Source organism: Chanos chanos, chromosome 1 (assembly GCF_902362185.1).
Source record: "Chanos chanos chromosome 1, fChaCha1.1, whole genome shotgun sequence".
In the NCBI taxonomy this organism is placed as follows: Eukaryota; Metazoa; Chordata; class Actinopteri; order Gonorynchiformes; family Chanidae; genus Chanos; species Chanos chanos.
Window position 1 is genome coordinate 48,552,350 of NC_044495.1, and position 21,444 is coordinate 48,573,793.

General features: G+C 42.5%; 1 protein-coding gene across 14 annotated transcripts in view; it reads left to right on the forward strand.

Annotated features, from left to right (window-relative positions):
- The first annotated feature begins 7,186 nt into the window (after positions 1 to 7,186).
- The window catches only part of mef2cb (myocyte enhancer factor 2cb), a 36,699-nt gene continuing 22,441 nt past the window's right edge, over positions 7,187 to 21,444 (forward strand). For all 14 annotated transcript variants that reach the window (XM_030767472.1, XM_030767497.1, XM_030767546.1 and 11 more), the window contains exons 1-2: positions 7,187 to 7,354; positions 16,817 to 17,020. In XM_030767472.1, the coding sequence (XP_030623332.1) occupies positions 7,301 to 7,354; positions 16,817 to 17,020 (258 nt within the window). In that variant the 5' untranslated portion in view covers positions 7,187 to 7,300. The remainder of the gene's footprint in view (positions 7,355 to 16,816; positions 17,021 to 21,444) is intronic.

Here is a 21,444-nt window from a genome sequence, read left to right on the forward strand (position 1 = left end):
AAAAAGACCTTTATGTTTTGTTTAAAATAGTTAAAGGATAGTTCAGGTGAACGTTAAAACATCGTAGCATGGATTGTTCGTGGTTGCCATGGTACCCCCAGGTTCCTCTTTGGCTCGTTCTTTATCTCTCATCATTCAAGTGGCTAGTCTTAGCGAACTGAAAGCCCACGGAAACAAAAGCATTAACTAAGAACTGTTAGCCGTCATTCACCTTGCCCAGTGTGTGAAGCTGCTCTGATCTGTATTGGATGAACATCTGGCTGGCACATCTAGGACAGTTATCAGTCATCATCGAGTCCGCTCTCCCCATACCCATCACCACAGCAGCTGCTCGCTCGCTCTCTCTCTCTCTCTCTCTCTCTCTCTCTCTCTCTCTCTCTCTCTCGGACTGAGCTGTCGCACTGTGTCACCCTCCTCTGTCCTTGAGCCAGTTAGCCATAACTCAATGAAAGACGTCTCTCACCTGCCTCCATGTTGGCTCTGGTGGATACTGCTCGCTGTTTAACGGCTGAATGAGAGATGAAACTGCCGTCAGCACCTCTTCATCCACTTTTCCACTCGTTCAATCACTTTTTTTCCTTCTTTTATGAGCACATTGTGACCATCAGGCTACGCACTCCGTGCTAAACCCGCTGAAATGAAAACCACTTTTCCTTGACTTTATTTTTGGTTCAGAGAGGGGTGATTACTCTGTAATATCAGCATGGCTTTCATATGTACAGCGCGAAGAAGAACATGAAGATCAATTTTTTTCTGATTTTGAACCGTCAAGGAAACGGCTTTAAAAACCTTTGTGTCAGGTGCTCTGCTTTTTTTTTTTTTGTACTCCATTGTTTTGTTTTTAGTACGATTGGCTGAAATATTGAGGTAAAATGAGTCATACAAATTTTAAAAAATCATATTTGACACTTTTTTTGAGATATGAGGAAATCAGTAGTCATACATACTTTATTTTTCTTTCATCTGCCCTACCATTTAGACTTTTTTTTTGTTGTTATCTAGGGCATGATTTTTATGAGAAATTATCTAGGCAGGGACATCGTTTAGAGCTGTTTAAGTGATATACAGGATATACAGGATTGGTGAGTAGACCAGGGCAAAAGCCATAGCACCGAGAAGCTTGAATAAGCCCTCTGGTATGCATAAATAAAAACCTTACTTTTTCCCCCTCTAATGCGTTAATCTAGCATCACACCTGAAAAGAGCAATTCACTCATATCTGCTCCACAGAAACACACCTTGCTAATAAAGTCTTCCAGTTTGAATTTCCAGTCTGTTTGTTTGTTTTTGTTTTCTCCCAAACATACTTGAAGAGGCCCTCTGATGGATGAAGGGGCAAAAAAATTATTGTGAGGTTGTAAGAGAGGAGAAAGTTTGAAGTCTTGTTTTGGTTTTTATAATCAGAGAACAATCAAAATGCGTCAAAAGGAAACTCGACTCAGATGGTGGCGTGGATGCAGTGACAATGTTTAGATTGTGGTTTTAACCATTCCTCTGTGTGTGTAAGTGTGTGTGTGTGTGTGAGGCCTTTTTTGGAGCACTTATTTGCTCTACCATCATTATCCTCAGTTATTCATCTGACAGCTTGTATCAGAGGAGGACAGTTTGTTTATGGTCATTGGTGGCAGCAGACGACTCTGCTCTCTCGTTTTGTCAGTTCTTTTCGTCATTTCTACATTTTTTTCTTCTTTCTGGTCAGGAGAGGGAAGCGCAGGAGTTTTGGTTCCCATTTTGTTCTCTCTGGAACAGTTTAGGAAAGGAAGCACCTTTACACCTTTGATTGTCTGTGGCCTGTGATGTCATATCCTTCCGTCATTGTGTGTTTCCTGTCTCTCTATCCAGCCCAGCCATGGAGAGTGACAAGGAGTAGCTGAGGGGGTTATGAGTGGGCTTAAGAATGAGCATGAATAACATGAAAAATATCGGTCTACCCCACCGGACTTTTAGGAAATATTTTAGTAAATGACAATTTTAGGCTTTATTTTTGGGAAGTTAAACACGTTTTAACTTTGTTCCAGATTCAAGCCCTGTACTTCTCCAGAAACTTGAGTTTTTCTTTTCTTTTAAACTTCTCCACAGTGAACTTTCATTGAGAGTTGACCCTTCTGTACGTCCACCAAAGAGCCCAGTCTGCCCCACACTTCAGCTTTTTGAATTTGAATGAAACTCGTCTTTTTTTTTTTTTCTTTTTTTTTTGGTGAGAGAGGCCAGAAGTTTCTCTCAGCATTTGAGTTCTCTCATAGTGATGCGTCAGCATAACATCAAAAACCAGAATGCGTGTTTCCCCCGGCTCTTAAACCGGTAGCCGTGTTTTAAATTAGACCCCTAATATTCCCACTCACACGGGGTCTCCGAGGACCACCCACGCTCAGCCGAGAAACCCCAGGTTAAGGTCACTCAGGCTGGGAGCAGTAAAGTGTGCACTGTGGGTTACAGGCTCCTGCCTCTGTGGGTATCTCTCTCAGGCAGATGTTACGCTATTGAAGATTCCCTCACCGTAATGACATTAGAGAAACAATAAAGCTAAAACGGCTCTTCTCACCAAAAAAAAAAAAAAGAAAAGAAAAAAAACCTGTCTCAGTGGTGCTATTTCACATCGTTGATAAACAGCTGTTCCTTCACAAACATCCGCATTAAATTAAAACCTCAGCGTAAATAAATGTAGTTATTAAAAAAAAATGTGTTTTTAGGATTAAGGAGAGGAAAGAAGAAAAAAATCTTAGCACTCTTATACACGGATTGTTCGGTAGCTATATTAAAGCGCCTTTTTTTTTTTGCTCTTTTTTTTTTCTTTCTTTTTTTTGCAAGGAAACAGGAGTTTATTTTAGAAGAGTGAGGGTTTATTTAATGTATGTTACACCCCCTAAAAGGTTTACTCTCTCAACTGTAATATGTTATTTCAAATCCTCACAACCGCATTCCCTTGGAGGATAGTGGATACAGGCGTTTTTCAAACGCATGCGATCACCAAATGTGTTACAGATGTGCAGGAGAGAGAGAGAGAGAGAGAGAGAGAGGACCAGCCATGAATGCTGGTGTAAGACAGAATTCTGGATGATCTGAATTGGGTTACAGACTCAAATAAACAGGCAGTACATTCGTCTGCCTGTCCTCTGCAAGGTTGCTCTGTCTGGCGTGTTTGTGCGTTTCATTTGGAAAAGCAGCTTTTATTTCTTGCTGACAATCCTAACACTGATTCTGGTTAAAACAATTGTGTGTATGGGACCTTATGTGTGTGTCTTTAACGAGTACACGATCTTAAAACCTGAGAATGAGACGTTCGTTATCAAAATATACACGTTAATCAGGCGTAACACTGTCCAAATGACCTGGATTCCCCTGAAATGAATAGACAATGACAGAGAGTCGCTCAGTGTTTCTCTCCCTCAGTAATTCTGACGTCTTGACGAGCATGTAAAGTAAGTCACATTGACTCCATTAAGGATAAGGCAAATACATTTGTGTGTGTATATGATTACATTTTCTGTCTTTTTTTTTTTTTCTCTCTGAGTAAAACACTCGGGACTGAGACGACCCAGAATTCTGCCTGTTTGAGAACGTACCCATTGCCCTCTCAGCTCCAGTTCTTACGGAGAGAGAGAGAGAGACAGAGAGAGAGGGGGGAGGAAAAAGGAGAGAAAGAGATAGAAAGAAGGGGGTAGAGGGAGAGAGAAAGAAGAGAGAGTCAGTAGTGGGATGTAATGAGGTACAGAGTGCAGTGAGTCTCTCTCTCTCTCTCTGTCTCTCTCTCTCTCTCATATCTGTGGCAGAAGAAGAAGGGCCTGGTTAACAGATGGGAGGGTCGTCAGTAGCTCTCCTCCCTTCCCTCTGGAGAAACCTGCACAAAATCTCTCTCTTTCTCTCTGTCTCTCTCTGTTTCTCTATGTTTAACTTTCACTCTCTGTTCTTTGCTGTTTCTCTCCTCAGATATGGGTCAGCCATAGAGTAGAAATATACATTCTCTTTTCCTTTTTCACTTTCTCTTGGTCAGTTTCTATCTGTCCTTCTCTCCCATCGTTCATTCTCCATGTGGCATCCATTCGTGACCCTCCAGTCTTCAGACATGACCTCTCTCTCTCTCTCTCTCTCTCTCTCTCTCTCTCTGGCTTATCTTTCACTAAGCCAAAACTGCCTTTAGCTTTCTTTTGACTCAAAGAGTCTCTCTCCCTCTCACCCTCCCATATGCTTTGGCTGTGGATTAGTGTATTGGCTTAGTGTTGCAGAGAAAGCTTGTTAGACTCTCTTCTTGCTCTCTCTCATACCACACGTACACACACACACACACACACAAACATAAACTTTACAATAAACCTTATTTGCAGTCATCCTGGTTGCAAGTCAGTCATATTTCTTAGGCTCTTTGTGTGTGTGTGTGTGTGTGTGTGTGTGTGTGTTTGGTGGCAGCGGCAGTTGGTGCCAGCTAAAGCTCCTGATTGGCTGCAGCGTGTCTGTGTTTTCTGGTTGGGACTCACCAGTGTAAATTGGATTTTGTCCATCACTGGTAATCTGGAAGGGGAAATTTTGTGCGTGCGTGTGTGCATGTGTGTGTGTGTGTGTGTGTGTGTGTTCATGTGAGGCTGTTCCCTCTGTGTTCTGACTAGTCCTTGACTCTAGTGAGATTACAGTATCCTGCCACACTCTTATCGCTGTCCTCTCCTTAACCCAATGAGTCGTGTTATGTAAGTCTGGCCATGTTGTCCAGGTTCCTGCTGACATTAATGAGACATTAGCAATTAGGATTACACACATGACGTTATCAATGAAACAAAGCCCCTCTCTCTCTCGGCCGTTAGCGGGATAGAGTTGTTTTGTTTTTTTTTAAATCGAATTACGGCCTGGTTAATCTACTCTGAGTGTCTTGTGTGAAAAGAGAGCATCGAGTGGTAGCTTTTTGATTCCATCTGTGTAAATATTTACCCTGGAGTTGGGTCATTATTGCCGGCTTGTCGCCGAGTTGTTTTTGATTCTAGTTTTATGTCTTTAACAGTGGTTCTCTAAACAATCGGCAGGGGAGCTCCATTTGTGTCACGATTGTGTGAAGACATGCCTGTACAATAACAAGCCCTCCTAACTACCCATTAGTTCAAGAGATTTTGCTGTTATGAGGATGATGGTTCAATGGAATCCATGAACACACACTCTCTCACAGATACCCACCCATCCAGTTACACACACACACACACACACACAAACACACACACACACACACAGGATCACTAGAGATTATATAAATAACATTGCTAGATTTATCTTTGTATTGTGGAATGTCTTCTCTCTGATCGATAGCTATGAGACCATGAGGAATTCTGACGTTTCCATACTGCATAAATTAGACACACGGTGTGGATCCGTAAAGAGAAACAGATCAAAATTAGACTTAAGTGTTTTTTCAGATTAATAGAAAAATCAAGTTCCATAGCCAAAAGTGTTGTGTTGTGTTGTGTTGTGCTGTGTTGCGTTGTGTTGTTGTGCTGTGATGGAAACTCATTTTGCTCATAGCTGGATTTAAAGAGATTAGGGGAAACACTTTTTTCCAGCAGTAGCGTCTCCTCGGTAAGAAGAAAAAGTGGGGTGAAGTTAGTGTATCAGTGCATTGTTTGGAAGATTGTGCAGGGCTTGCGTTTCTCTCTCTCTCTCTCTCTCTCTCTCTCTCTCTCTCTCTTTAAAGTTTCTGGAATAAGGTTAGGGATGGATCGGGGGGAGAAAAGAAAGGAGAGATAGAGAGATTGAAGGAGAGATAGAATGACATGTCTTTTAGGTGTTGTCTTGCTCATCAATGTCGCAAAAGCTTTTGCTGGTTGGTTCCGGAAATCTGGTTCAGATACGGGCGGAGAGTAGAGGGGAGGAAAAAAAAAAAAAAAAGAAAGAAAGAAAAAATAAGAATAAATAAAAAAAGAGAGCGACGGAGGGTGTTTTTAATGCGGCGGCGCTGACAGCTCCACTGCATTACTCCGAGTTTAAATAATGGGAGACTCATTTGCATAACGAGGGACGTTATCACCTTTCCTGTCAGAAGAAAAACACAACAACACTATGCCTCGCTCACATGAAGCAAGTTGGCCTACTTTAGTGTGCCAGGGAAAATACACATACACTCACACACACACACACACACACACACACACATGTACGCACAGGCACTTTGTGATCGCTAGCAGGAACACAATACAGATTTCAGATGGAAGCGTGTATGGAAAGCCGGGGTTAGCACTTCAGAGAGGCCAGGCCTTCAAACCGAGAATACACAGCAGGAGACGAGGATGCAGGCCTCACACACACACTGCTCTCAGCAAGATGGAGAGCAAGAAAACTGTGAAGTGATTACAGGATCGTGACAGAGACAGACTTAGATGGTGTGTGTGTGTGTGTGTGTGTGTGTTTGCATATATGTGTGTGTGTGTGTGTGTGTGCGTGCAGTGTGTACAGCCATAAAATATAGAAACTTTCTACAAGCATCAAGGTCTGTGCTCAGATCTGTGCACATCTGAATCGTCTTTCTGAATCTCACCCATACCTGTGGTGGTCTTATTATCTTCACAAACTGATCCTGTATATTCGCTTTGTTATCTCTGCTGAAAGGGAAGAGCACAGAAAACGTGTGAACTTCTATGTCTGTGTGTGTGTGTGTGTGTGTGTGTAACATTTCACAAAAAAAAGTGTACAGACTGGAAAACATGACAACACTTCAGAGTGCCAATGTTGCTCCACGCTGTATTTTTTTTTTTTCCGGAAAGTTGATGTGCTTGCTTGCTTCTCCGACAGCCGTAAACGCTATGTTGCGGGTGATTAGAGTGGTTAAGTTAGTGGCGCATCCAAAAGCACAGTCATATTCTGTGTGTGAACGCATACAGAGCATGACAGTGCTGTCTGCTTCGGTACGAGGCAGCCGCGACGCTTGGTCTGATTTACATGATATCGACAGAGAAGAATCCAACAAACACACTCTCTCACAAAAATGTTGACAGATTCTTTTGTTTTTAAGCCTCATCCCGTGTGGCGGAGGTACAGCTTTTTTTTTTTTTTTTTTTTTTTTTTATGCGATTTTTGTCGTCTTCTCTTATTTCTTCTGACTTAATGCAGTCTTTCTTTTTTTTTCTCTCTCTCTCTCTCTTCTTCTTTTTCTCATAGGTACGGATGCTGGAATCTTTGAATTGAGCGGAGCAAGTTGAGAGAAGAAAGCCTGGTTTGAGGAGAGAACCCCCCTCCACCCAAAAAGAAAAAAAAAGAACGACGAAGGGACAGAAGCCAAAAAAAAAAAAGGTTCATTTGAGAAGAAGAAAGAGAATAAAAGCCGGGGACAATGGGGAGGAAAAAGATTCAGATTACGCGAATTATGGATGAACGCAACAGACAGGTAATTTGTAGCAACAGCAGAAAGGACAAATTTAAACCACGGCTCAGTGGACCCTTTTGAACAGGGAGTAGGAAAACTGCCTGCTAGTGCAATGGCTTTCACATCCAGTCCTGTGGATCCACTGAACTGCTTGTTTCCAGTGGAGGCCTGTACTAACACTCCCTTTAAGCTAATTAAGAGGTTTTTGGTTAGCAGACAAGTCGTGTCAGGTGTGTTAACAAGAATTTCTGTCCAACAGGTCTCTGGGACTGGATTTGAAAAACGCTGTCCTAGAGAGTCCAGGGTGTAATCAGGTTTTATCCTAAAGCAACTGTTCTTCACAAGATGATTCTGTTCTCTGGAGAACCTAAGAAAGTCAGTTCTCTTGGCAGGAACCTTACATAAATCAAATGGCATTCTTTTAAACTGAAGTACTTCTCACTGGTTCTCAATTTTGACACCTTTACCCACCTGATGTGCCTCCAACTCAAGTTCAGAGCAGTGAAACTGCTTTAGCAGGAGTGGGACGAGGACAGGGGGACAGACAGAAACAGACAGACAAGACAGACAGAAACGAGATGGAGAACCATCTCACACACTGCAGATGGTTAGAGCAGAGCAAGACAGAAAGCAAAGAGTGTGGCTTGGGAGAGCGTTTTTTTTTCTCTACTGAGACAGCAGTTGGCAGGCTAAGGTTCACGCCTCTTTCGAAACCATTCAGTTTCCATAGTTTACCAGGCTGTCAGTGAGACAGTAGATATCCATCATATTCAGACCCATAACAAACACCATCCAGATCAGCTAACACAAAAGCATTAAGTGTATATGATGGTCTGTAGGAGTGTGTGTTCTCTGTCTGTACCTGTGTAATGGGGAGGGGGGTGTGGCCGCTGTACAGTCAGGACAGGACTCAGGGACAGTCAGACTCAGGGCCTTGTTTCGTACCTCCCAGAGCCTGTGGTTTTATTGATTCTGTTGGGTGCCAGGAACACAGGTACTTGTTTTACAGCTGAATCAATAAGCTCGGCTTTTGGCTTTGATGTTTGCTGCAGGACGAACTCGTATGGACAAAGTCCAAGTTCACATGACCTCAGCATGTTTCCTGAAGTAGGAGGTTATTGAGTTTTCACATTTTCCATCCAGTGTGTATGTGCGTGTGGGTTTTTTTTTTTTTGTTTTTTGTTTTTCTTGTTGTCCTAGTTCCTGAACATTACTTGGAAATAAAGAAGTTTGAGTAAAAAAGTCAGAATGCTGAATGCGTGGACTCAGGCTGCTTTAGTGTGTAACATGCTATTGTGCTCAGAGACCCTGTATAGCTCTTCAGTATGGATGAATATGACAGGGGAGGCCATAGCAATGCTGTTAATAGCTGATGTCTGGACTTTTGGTGGGCTGATCAATTATTGAAGATGGTGTGAACGTCAGAGAAGAGGATCTTAGAGAAGAATGGAGAGAGAGAGAAAGAGAGAGAGAGAGGGGAGAGTAATGGATGTGTCAGGCTGTAAAGATGGTGTGGGTTGCCGGCATTAGTCATAGCACACTCGCGTGTTGAGTAAGTTCTGATGCTATGGAAACCTGAAGCTCACATGTCTCATTACCCAAGCTGCAACAGTGAGTCAAAGCCTCTCTCTCATGTGAGAACCTCTTCTCTTTTCTTCTCTTCAACTTTTGAAAAGAAAAAAAAAGGGGAAAAAATGACAACAGTGGATGAACAGAGGTACTAAACTCAACAGATTGTCTACAGAGTCAATGAAAATGTTTCTTTTGATTTGTTTATTGCTATGATTCATGTTTGTGAATATCTCCTTAACCCACTCAAAGACAGTCATCATTAGGGTGTAGAAAGTCCTTGGAGTTGTAATGATTTGACAGAGAACTGTGCTACTTCATCCACAGCCACATTTGGGGAGTGTGTTTCACTGAAAGAGATTGAAGGTGAAGAGAGGAGAGAGAGAGAGAGGTCAGAGTGATTTTGGGGAGGGTATTGTCTTACTCTCAGAGTATCCTGTCCTGGTTTTATCACAACCCTGCGTCTCTCTCTCTCTCTCTCTCTCTCTCTCATCTCTACTTCTCCTCAGCAGGAAAGATTAATACAGGAAGGGCAGGCAATGCCACAGCCATCCGGACCTGAGGGAGAGAGAAAGAGAGAGACAGAGAGGGAGGGAGAGAGAAAGGGGCTATTTTTCTTTCAGATGATGTTTTATTTAGAAAAAGGAGAAACATTTTGTTGATGGATCCAATGAGTAGTACAGTTGAAAGTAACAAATGTGTTCACAGTTTGAAATGCTGAAAAGAAAAGAAAAGAATAATCATCCGCACTGATCAGTACGAATACACGATACAAAAAAGTCAAGATTTCTGAAAAAATTCCATCCAGACCATTGTGTGTTCTTTTCTTTTGGTTGACCTGCACAACAGTGCCTTTGTTTAAAAAATATATATTTGTTAAAAAAAATCTAAATAAACGCAGATCTTGCCCCTTTTGACTCTATAACAAAAAAAAAGCCCCAACCTGAAAGTCATGCAAATAATCCAGCTGACAAGATCAGCAACAGTCATGTTGTGTGCATTGTGCATGTGCACTAGGATGCATATTCTCTCGCACACATTACTCACGACAGTATAGTATTAATCTCCATTGACTTCCACTTAAATTACGATAGAGAACAATGATCCCTGACAGGAGACACAGAGATGATGAAGTCAAATATCATAAGCCACGAGAACAGGGACCTTTGACTTACAAAGGGATTTTTTTTTCTTCTCTCTTTCTGGTTGTGTCAAAGTCATGGCTAGAGCTTTTTTGCATATTTTCACTTCCCCTTTAAGGAAATCTTTCCATTCCAAAGCAAAACAAACAACTGCCTTTTTATTTTTTTTTTCTCAATGGCGTTTACCTTTAGCGCGACATTCTTGAGATGTTTGCACAATTTTTTTTTTCGTGTAGTTATATGTTCATCCAAACTTCAGACTTCTCACTTCAACTTAAAAACGTTTTCCATTTTCCCTTGTGAAAGAAGAGAGATATGGCAGTGATGTATGTTTGTGTATGTTTTATGTTGTTATTCTATATTTTCTGACAGACACAGTACAGACAAAATCCAGTGAGTTTATGCCTAAAGGGTCTTCTGATACACTCTGTAGAGAGAAGGAGAGAGAGAGAGAGGGAGAGAGACGCTGTTGAGAGATGTCAGTGTTTTGCTGCCAATGATAAAAGACAAAGACTGCTTTGGTCAGCTCATTAGATTTGTCTACGCCGGAACATTCCACGTAACGTCGGCTCTCTGCCGCTTCAAATCAACACTTCTTCTTTCAGCATTGCCCCAAGCTCTCGCTTATATCTGTGAGGATTTCATTGAAGAAGACTCGGAGCCGTGTCTTTTTGTCATTTTTTCCTCCTTCTCCTTCTTCTTCTTCTTCTTCATCGTCTTCCTCTTGTCTTTTTTTTTTTTTCACCATTTCCCAGTGGAGAATCAGCCCCATGTGCCACCCACTCTGTTTTCCAGATGCCCGCTCGCCGGCTTTGAGCCCTCAGCATCCTGCCACTACAGTCCCATCTTACAGTCCCCCCCCCCCCCCCCCCCCCCCCCCCCCACCTCCAGTACACTTCCCCAGAGCTCAGGCACCTCCAGCAGGCCTCCCTGGTGTTGACTGGCTGCCCAGACGGCCTAACAGAGAGCATCAGTGTGCAGAGCCTGGCTCCATTCCCCCCAGCCACTCAAACACTTTTCCCGAGCGCATCACATGAAAGGATCCCCTGTGCTATAAACACAGTGCCCGCAGAACTCACGCATGCTCACACACACACTCACACACACACACACTCACACACACAAAGAGAGAGAAAGAGAGAGAGAGAGAGGGAGGGAGAGAGAGCGGCTATCAAATAACATTTAGTTTGTAGCATTGTCATTTCTTAAATTTCTATTTTGGATTGGGTACAGTTGACTGTAATGGAGAGAGAGAGAGAGAGAGAGAGAGAGAGAGAGACTATCATAGTGCCCTCAGAGACGTGGCCTGACGGCAGGGACGGCCACACAGCAGGTCAATGTTGGCCAAACAGGACATATCCTCTAGTGCAGGATGAGAAGAGTGGGGAAGGAGGAAGAGGGCTAGATCATGAAGTCATTCTTCTAAAGAAAGAGAAATGGTTTGCAGCTGACCTCTTGCTTCTTTCACAAAAAAAAAAGAAAAAAAATTAACCTTTGGCATACTGAAGAGCAGATCCTAGTGCCGATGACAGAGCATGCCAAATAGGGGAAACGTTGGAAAGATAATAGCTCTCTATGTAGGCGCTGAAACACTGTACCACTAACAATACAACTCACCAGGGAATAGCTTCTGGCAGTATTCAGACAAACATAGTTCTCTTGGGAATTGCTGCCTACACTCCAGGCTTTATCTCTGTTCTCCAACATTTTCGTAATTTGTTAAGTGAAATAAGCTAAATATCCTCTGGACCGAAAGGACCAATATCATACACAAATATTTTATTTGACGAGCCAGTTTCCCCTCACGTCGGCAAGCTGTAAGAATTTGATACGTCCATGATTTCGCGAACAAGAGGGGGTTGAACATTCCGTTACTACCTCACAGTGGTGTGGTGACATAGAGCCGCGTTCCGTAACCCCTGACAACCAGAGCATCTCTCTAATCAACAGCAGAGAGGTGTGAAACAGTTTGAGTGAAATTAACAGCAGGAAAATAATGAGCCCCTCTGGACTTCCCATCACCTCTTGCTCCTTTTCCCAATTCCCACCTTTACTCTTGTGATCCTTACCCCCCCCCCCCTCTCTCTGTGCCTGTCTGCACCCAAAATAAATAATTTTTCTTAAAGTCTGCTTTCATTTTTTTGTCTCTTCATCTTCTTCTTCTTCTTCTTCTTCTTCTTCTTCTTCTTCTTCTTCTCCTTCTTCTTCTTCCTCTACAGCTGTCGTTCTTCTTTTACACCTTCCTCTTCTTCTACTACGAATCCCTCTCTTTCTTCTCGTTTATCTCCTGGAATTGTTGATTGTTCCTCTCCCTCCCTAGTTCCTCTTCTTAGTCTCTTCCCTTCTTCCACAGTTCTTTGTCTTCTAAACAATTTCTTCTTCTTCTTGTTCTTCTTTGTAAATTTCCTCTTCTGACAGTCTCTTTATCAAGTGAAATAATTGAAATTTAATGATAGCCTGGATCTAATCAGACGAGGACTTGAGCAAAGTAACACATATGCTAGTGTTTAGGAGAATTGAAAGCTTCTCTAAAAACACATGAACTAGGGCAGGTCATAGTTGCCAAGACGCATTAATATGGAATGGTTGAGTGTCACTGTTAGACAGAGCTGCAAAAAGGGCTTCACATGGTGTATTGTGTTTCACTCTACATATTTCATAATCATTCTGAAGCATTTCCTGATCCCTCCACAAGCTGTCTTTGTAATAATATCTGCCCCTTTCCTGGACTATGACATGTAAGTTAGAATCTTAAGGAGAAAATGCAGAGCGGTAAACTTAGCATGTATAAAAGAGACCCAGAATCAGACACAAGAGCCATTGTTATAGACACGTGCATGCACACATACAGAGACAGGACACACACACACACACTAAAATACTCACACACAAGCACACACACACATATATGCACATGAAAACATTCACACAGACAGACACACACACACACACACATCTGAGAGTCCAGTGGATGACTTCACTTTGGGGATGTGGGTAAGGTGTAGGTTTTTGAATGAGAGTGTAGCTTTTTCAAGAATATTGTGGTGGGTGAGTAGATGGATAGGGTGGATGATGATAAGTTGTGTATGCATGTGTGTCTGCGTACATCTGTGTGTGTGTGTGTGGGTGGGTGGGTGCGTGCGTGTGTGTGTGTGTGTGTGTGTCGTCGGAGGTTGTCTGTCCTTCAGAGGAACTCCCCTTGGGAGATGAGCGCAGGAGGCGGGAAACAGAAGCGAAGCCATTGTGAAGGGGAAGCCGTCAGGCACTTCCTGTTATGAGAGGAAATGCATTCAAATGTGCTTCCTGACCACCTCCACCCCCCACACAGGGGCTGGGAATCCGACTGTTACTGACCCCCCTCTTATTCCCTCTGTTTTTTCATTCTATCTCCCAGAGAGAATGTTTACTGTAAGTTCTGTTCCTATTTATGATAGCTTAGCGCTTAAGGTTAATGCTAACAAAGACACTGATAGACTGTTATGCATTAGTATCTGTCTGAAACCTGTTTACATCAGTTCTTCTAGTAAATGAATCAGAAATGCCAATCTAATTCAGAATTGTCCACGTCAGAGTTGTGAGGATGAAATAGATTTGCTGTAGTGTGTTAAAATGTGTGTGAGAAAGAGAGTGTGTGCGTGTGTGTGTGTGTGTGTTATGTGTGTGAGTGTGTGTCTGTAACAGAGTATAAAAGGTCTGAGTGGTATGATAGGTTTCATACTCTGAGGGTCTGCACATATGATTGAGGCAGAGGTATGAAATTCACAATGGGTTTGGCACTTAATGTTTTCTCGTTCACGCCATTTTCCGCATCGTGGGGAAGGTGCTGCAACTGGCATTCTCTGTAATTAACACGATATGCTCGCTACCCATGTGCCCCAGAAGAGAGAGGAGTGAAGAGAGACAGACCAGAGAGGCGCGGAGGCAAGTGCTTTTAAAAGAACGTGACTCCAAACACTCTCGTGACCTGATGTTGCTTCAGTCTGTCAGTGATGCGGAGAACAATCTAGAAGCAGAAGGCATAGAATCTGCCCAGGAAGGGTCCATATGATGTCATCACTTTCACAATGACTTAAAACGAAACTGTTTACCAACCGGAATGGCAGGAGGCCCTTTGGTCTAAAAGGTCAATAAGGTGACAGCATCCTCATGTCTTCTGTGGCCTCAATACTATCAAACACATAGACATCTTAAATTCACTGGCCTTCCTTTCCTACTCGGAGCTGGTGACATGAAGTGTGTGGGTTTGTCTGGGTGTATCTGAGGGAAAGGTGTCTCTCTTTGGGCTTTGTGGGTGTTTTTGTCAGAGCTCGTGGGTGACATTTTAAGTGTTGGAGGTTTGCATTGTTCAGAAGATGATTATAACTCTATGCCTTGGTTTCTCTCTTTCTCTGTGTGTGTGTGTGTGTGAGCACGTGTGATTTTGGTTCCTATTTCTAATATACAGTTGTTGCATTTATTGCTATGTTTATTTTGGACGTGTGAATTTTATCATCGTTTACCATTATACCTGTATACAATGGTTTTGTGCACCAGACTTGCATCATAAGTTTCAGATAAGCTTCAGATAATCGTTAGCGACTGCTCTAGAATAAAAAGAAATTCAACCCGCTCCTGATCACCCTCCAATTCAAGATTTTGTCACCTTTGCCAAAAGTATCAAAGAAGATAATTCCTTAACAAACTAAGGATATATTTCCCATCTTAATGAAATAAGCAAACCCCTTGAAGACAGAGTATGGGTAACCTAGTAACCACACAGCTAGTTAAGTAATGGTGAGATATTATATATCAGATTTAGTCATGCAAAGGTCTCGCAGAACAATGGATGGTGTAGTGTGTGTGCTATCTCTAATCAAATCCGGTGCTGGAACATAATGATAAAACAATTAGTGGCCTGATGGTTGACTGGAGGATAATGAATTGAAGGTTGACTCAGTAAAGTGATTGTACAGCGGCTGTCTGTTTGTGTGTGTCTGAGACTACTCAATGTTCTCTCACTGATGGTGACATTTACCTAAAACAGCAGGCAGGTGGATGGAGGCTGTGTGTGTGTGTGCGCGCGCGCGCGCGTGTGTGTGTGTTTCATGTGGCTAAAGAACTACTTTTTAATTTTCTTCCTCTCTCTTTGTGAAGGTAATTGCCATCTCTGATCAAAGAAGGTTTCCAGAGTGTGGTTAATTGTTTAGTTATACAGTTAATACAAAATGTGAACAGTGTTAATGAAAATGGAGACATCTTGGATGAATCTGGAGCGTTAGATACAGTGGCCTCTCTTGACTCCTTCCCCTCTGGACAGCCTTCTGCTGGTCTTTCAGTTAATGTACAGTCTTCTGTAATTGACTGTTTATTGAGGCTTTTATGTTTTTGTCTGGCACCTGGAAAAGGTCAGGTGTCACCGGCAGATGGATAATGAGTGATTACATTTCTAAGCTTCGATTCATCTCCACTGATTGGCAGTGCAGATTTGTTTATTTGCTGAATTTTATGTGTGTTTGTGTGTGTGTGTGTGTGTGTGTGTGTGTGTGTAGTAGTAGTAGTAGTGGTAAAATATGTTCCGTGATTATGCTCCTGTCAGCAAAATTATGATATTAACTCTGACTTAAACTGTAGAAGGTTCACCATTGCACTGAAGTTCCATCCTCTCTTCTCTTCTCTTCTCTTCTCTTCTCTTCTCTTCTCTTCTCTTCTCTTCTCTTCTCTTCTCTTCTCTTCTCTTCTCTTCTGTTTTGGTCTTGTTCCCTTCTTTCCTTTTTTACTCTTCTCTGTAGTGTATGGTGAAAAATACAGTAGGTGGTCTAGCCACAGTCTTCCACTCCCCGAGCCCCAGTCCTCATAAGCAGAACTCAGAGTATCATAGCGGTCAGTGCACAGGTCTGCTTAGGTGAAAAGAACGTGTACATGTTTGCGCCACACGGAGCTTAAATTTTATTTATAATGTTTCTAAATGGAACCAGTGGATGAGAACATGTTCTGCAGACCCACAGTCAACATCTCAAAGACTCTTTTGGTCTACCACCAGTACATGTATGTTTGGGGATGTGTGTGTGTGTGTGTGTGTGTGTGTGTGGTGGTATATGCAAAGAGCAAGTTCCTAAACTGCATTAATACTGAGTGTGCGGTAAATTCCATTGTGCTTCACAGAAGATATTGTCGATACCCTTTACTGTGAGCTTATCTCTTCGGCTCAGCACATTCTCAGTTCCTTAAATTTTCGATACCATTTTTTTAATTTTGGTTTTGTTTTCATTCAGAATATATTTCTCCATAGTCTCCCCATTTTTCTTAAAATTTTGCTCGAAACCCGATGAAAAAGCTAAGCTCATTATCTTTCCGAACAGGAGCAGGTCAAGCAATGAATTTTTGCCGTTTTCTAGATGAATTGCAAGTTGATGAGATGTTGATTTGTCAATTTTTTCTGCTCCTGATTCCTAGACTTTCATTTTGAAAGTGGGGCAATACTTTTTTTTTTTTTTTTTGAGAAATTTCTCTCGGCAACCAGTTGGTGATTTATGAATGGAAAATGTCTGATTGCGCCAGTCTGTCTTTTCCCAGACATTCTGGAAGAACACAAAAGAAAAGGAAAGCATCGATTTTCCCAAAGAAAATGAGCATTGTGTGTCTCAAGTGTTTTTTTTAGGGCATCCAGGGTTATATAGAAATGAAAATCAAACTGTGCCAAACACACACACACACACACATATATAAATTTGACCTTTCTCTCTCTCTCTCTCTCCTTCTCCCTCTCTTTCTCTCCCTCTGTCTCTCCGTGCAGGTGACTTTTACGAAGAGAAAGTTTGGTCTGATGAAGAAGGCCTATGAGTTGAGTGTGCTTTGTGACTGTGAGATTGCCCTCATTATCTTCAACAGCACCAATAAACTCTTCCAGTATGCCAGCACAGACATGGACAAAGTGCTGCTCAAATACACCGAGTACAACGAACCCCACGAGAGCCGCACCAACTCGGACATAGTGGAGGTGAGAGAATGCCTTACAGTCATCCTGCCTTACAGACTGACTGACAGACCAGTAAACAGACAGACAGACACAGAGAGAGACAGTCAACTGGACACACAGACAGACAGACAGATAGATAGATAGATAGATAGATAGATAGATAGATAGATAGATAGATAGATAGATAGATAGATAGATAGACAGCCACAAATGAGTCCTTAGACAGTTCAGCGGAAGGATTGTCGGCAGGTGCAACGTGTATCCAAACAGCTAACAGGTTCATCTTGTTTACCCCATGTGGAGCCCTGACTTCATGTGCTGTCCCCGTGTGTGTGTCTAGCAGCTTTATCCTGTACATTCTCATGCTGTTTTAATCTCCCTCACCCCGAACTCTCTCTCTCTCACACACACATACACACACACACACACAGACACACTCACTCACATGCTCTGTACAGGCACATTGGTAGTGTGTTGTGTTCGTCAGATGCTTGTGCGTGCGTGGCCCGGTGCATACTGATTAGACGAACGTAAGCAGGCTCAGGTGATGCTAAGCGTTAAACTCGGTTAGTTTAGTCCGGCCCGTGGGACAGAACCTGTGCGGGGCCTTAACTTCAACGTGACCCTTGTTACGCAACAGGCTTTCCCGACCAGCGTCTGTCCCGACAAAGCCAAGAGGAGGACTGCCCAGGGACTTAAGGGTGCTTAAGAGAAAGGAAGAGGTGCCATCTTCAACTCCACTCAGGCCTCCTGCCAAACATCTCCTCCTCATCCTCACCCTCCTCCTCCTCTTCCTCAGCTTCGGCCCAAGCGTCAGTCAAACCATCTTAACTTAGCTGTCCATTCACCCATCCTGAGCTCTGAGGAGCGCTGGATGGCGTGGAGAAATCTCCAAAAAGGATTATCAGCGTAGTTAATTATCACTAATGACTCCACTTCTTGTCTACTGCGTGTCCTTATAAAGCAAGGCAGGAAGTGAATGCACAGCTATGGACTGTGTTTATGATGTGTTTATGGTCAGTCATAACCATTCCACAGTTCAGTCAGTAGGTGAATAACATTTTTTAAGTCTTGCTTTGGTTTTTAAAATTCCTCTAGGATGCTGTTTCTGAATTAGAGCCAATGGTTGTCAGATTATCTGACATTTGCTAACGTAGCTACACAGCAGTGATTCGCAAAGGGAGTGACATGTGTTATGTCAAGCTTGGTAAACACTGCCTGCCATTAGCAATGCTGCTGGTGTTGTTTTTGCGTTGTTTGTGTGGTGAGTGAAGGTTTTCAGATGGAGAGAGAAGTGGATTGTACGATCCTTGTTAGGGGTCTGTGTAAAAGCATGGATGCACTCTTAGCATGACCAACGCTAATGATGAAAAAACACAGACACTACTATACGGGAAAGGCACCATTAATCTTTCATAGACTTTTTTTTTTTTTTTTTTGCAAAGTGCAGATATGTATCTTTAAAAGAGTCTAGACATCCGTTCTTTGGCCAGAGAATCACTTTAAAGTTTGTTTCTCTCTCACTTTACAGAAGTTGACAGGAGTGATTTTATGAGGGCTTCACTTCTAGCAATGTTCTGATTGGTGCTTCAAAAAAAATCTCAGCCTATTTTTACAACAGGACTTAAATAAGTTAGAAAAAAAGAAAAAGAAAGAAAAGTCCACAGCATTTAGCACTGTCTTTTACTGTGAGAAGGTTCTGGGATATTTATCTGACCCAAAGTGAAATGAACTAAAAGCCAGTCTACCATGGTGCTAGGATTATTAGCACAGCAGTATAAAACACCCTTTCAGTCCGCGGACATGCAGGAGACACGGAAGGCCCAAACAGAATCGGAGAGGTAAACAGCGCCGTCGAACCAGGTAGACTCTCCCCGAGGGATAGTTGTCAAGCTCTTTAACCACACTTAAGGACAGAGAAATCGATAAAGGCGCTTATCTAAAATGGCGGCCCTAACTGGAGTTATTGGTGCGAGGGCAGTTCTCTCTGTGGGGGCCGGACAAGAGCTGCCTGGTTACATCACGATCCGGGGAAGCTGGCAGCAGGAGGTGGACAGGAACAGAGCACACTTCCTGTTGTGATAGCAGGATGAGACAAACGAGGCCATGGGACAGAACTGGGATGTTGGGGGGGTGGTGTGGGGGGCAAGGGGTGCAAGAGACAGTGTGACCGACACCGTGAGACAAGCTCATGCACACAAGCACACACTTACTCGCTCACACACCACACATGCAAATATTAAATAGAAATGCTGAATACACTCTCACACACTGGCATGGGTTCATAGAAGATGTTTGTACACCCCTGAACACATACATGCACACACACACACACACACACACACACACATACACACACACACACACACGCTCCTCACCCTGTAGATTATTTCATACACTTTCAAACACACGCAGTGTTTTGTGAGTGTGAGTTTTGTGCCAGGGGGATTGTATGGGGAGAATGGGAAGAGGCCAGAGTTGATGGGCTCAGTGTGTGGGCGTATGGAGGAACGGCCTGCTACATTAGCAGTAAAGCTCCACGTAATTAGCATGTCTTAGGCTGATAATTAGTGTTGTTAGGGGAATGACAGTGAACGGCTCACACAGACTCTATAGCTCTGTATACAAGAGAACTAGCTGTCTCTGCTGTCTGTGTGTGTCTGTGTGTGTTTGTGTGTGTCTTCCTCTCTAACATCTTTATCTGTGCCCTCCTGGGTCAGATCCTCCCCAAAATTTGGACAATGGAACTGCCATAATGAGTGTCAGCAAGACAGAGATTCTCTCTGGAAAGCTATCTCAAATGAGACAAGATTTCACACAAATAGCAGTAAAACTGATCTGTCTTTCCCATTGTCTTGGTAAATGTATTATGTCACTTGGATTGAAAAGGAAAAAGACATTCTGTAAATTTGATTACCATGTGGTAAGCCAGCAAAATGAAGTGACATCTGATAAATCAAAATGAATGCCAAAAGCGCTCTAACCCTTCGCTGTTTTCAAAGGCACATATTCTTAAACCATATTGAAAAATGGTGTTAAAATGCATTATCTGTTTGTGTTGCATATTTAGCTGCGTTTAGGGCGTTTCCTCCAGTGAAGCGCCTCCATGTGCATATTTTTAAACTCCAAAACTCTCATTAAAAGTCTCCTGCATGGCAAACATCTGAAAGCCAGACACAAGGTGGGTTGATCCAAATAATTACAGTTACGTTATAAAGAAAAAAACAAATTACAGATGTTTGCATAAGGCTAAATTAGTCAGTTATGTATTTGAAGGAAAGAAAGAAAGAAACAAAGAGAGAAAGAAAAAGACAAACAAAATGTTAGTTTGGTAGAGGAGAGGGGGCAGCAGAGGGTTCGACGTTGGCACGGCGACAGTGAGCTGTTTGTTTGGCACAAGATTTAAAAAAAAAAAAAAGAAAAGAAAAGAAAAGGAAAAAAGAAAAGAAAAGCCATGCACATGCCGAGAGATTTCCCAGAATGCCGTCTGCAAGCCAGGTCTGCAGGACATGTGATGAGTGTTAAAATGTCAAAATGAAGCACTGTAGGAAAATGAGAGAATAGATTAATAGCCACCCACACCCCCACAACACAACCCCCCCCCCCCCCCCCTTGATGTGAAACAGGCTCAGAATTTTAGATTTCATCATTTTTATAAAAGATTCAAAGCACCTGGGTCAATATGTTTCATCAATAATAATGAGTAAACTGTTGTAGATGATATCTGTAATTTCTTGCATCATCATCAAAAAAAAAAAAAAAAATTGGCTCAACTTAAAATAAAGTACTTAAAGCCACAATAAGCAATTGAGCTTTATTTTCTTCCTTTTTTTTACCAAAGAATATTAATATTTCTCTGTAATTTTATTGGACCTAAACAAGGCTAAATTAACTGAGATATTATTGTACCATTACTGCAATTACTGTACGAAATTATCTCAAACTAACCACCGTTTCATTTTTTTTACACTGCAGAAATGCAAAACAGATTTCAGATTTCATGAGTCAAAAAGGGAAAAGCCAGAGTCAAAGAAAGAGAGAAAAGAATGTGAAAACAAAAACAACCCCCCACCCCTATCCCCCCACCCACCAAAAGAAAAGAAAGAAAAGAAAAACTGTGCAACTGATGCATTGGTTTTCTCTGTCTGCAGTGATACCTTTGCTGTCTCAGGTCAAAGCGTCACATCTCACATGTGGCATCGCATGAAACACATACAGGAGGAGCTGCCGGTGCCAATCCCTTCCAGATTAGCCTAATCTGAATACTTACCCACCTTAATCTCATGCAGCATCATGACCCCTCTCTCCTCTCACCTACAGAGAACTTCTGAATGAGAGACAAGAGGAGGGGGGAGGGGATCAGAGAAAGCTTGTAATTATTTCCAAAGGTCACGCTGTTAATGACTACCTGCTTCACTAATGAGATTCTCTAAAGCGCCGTCATC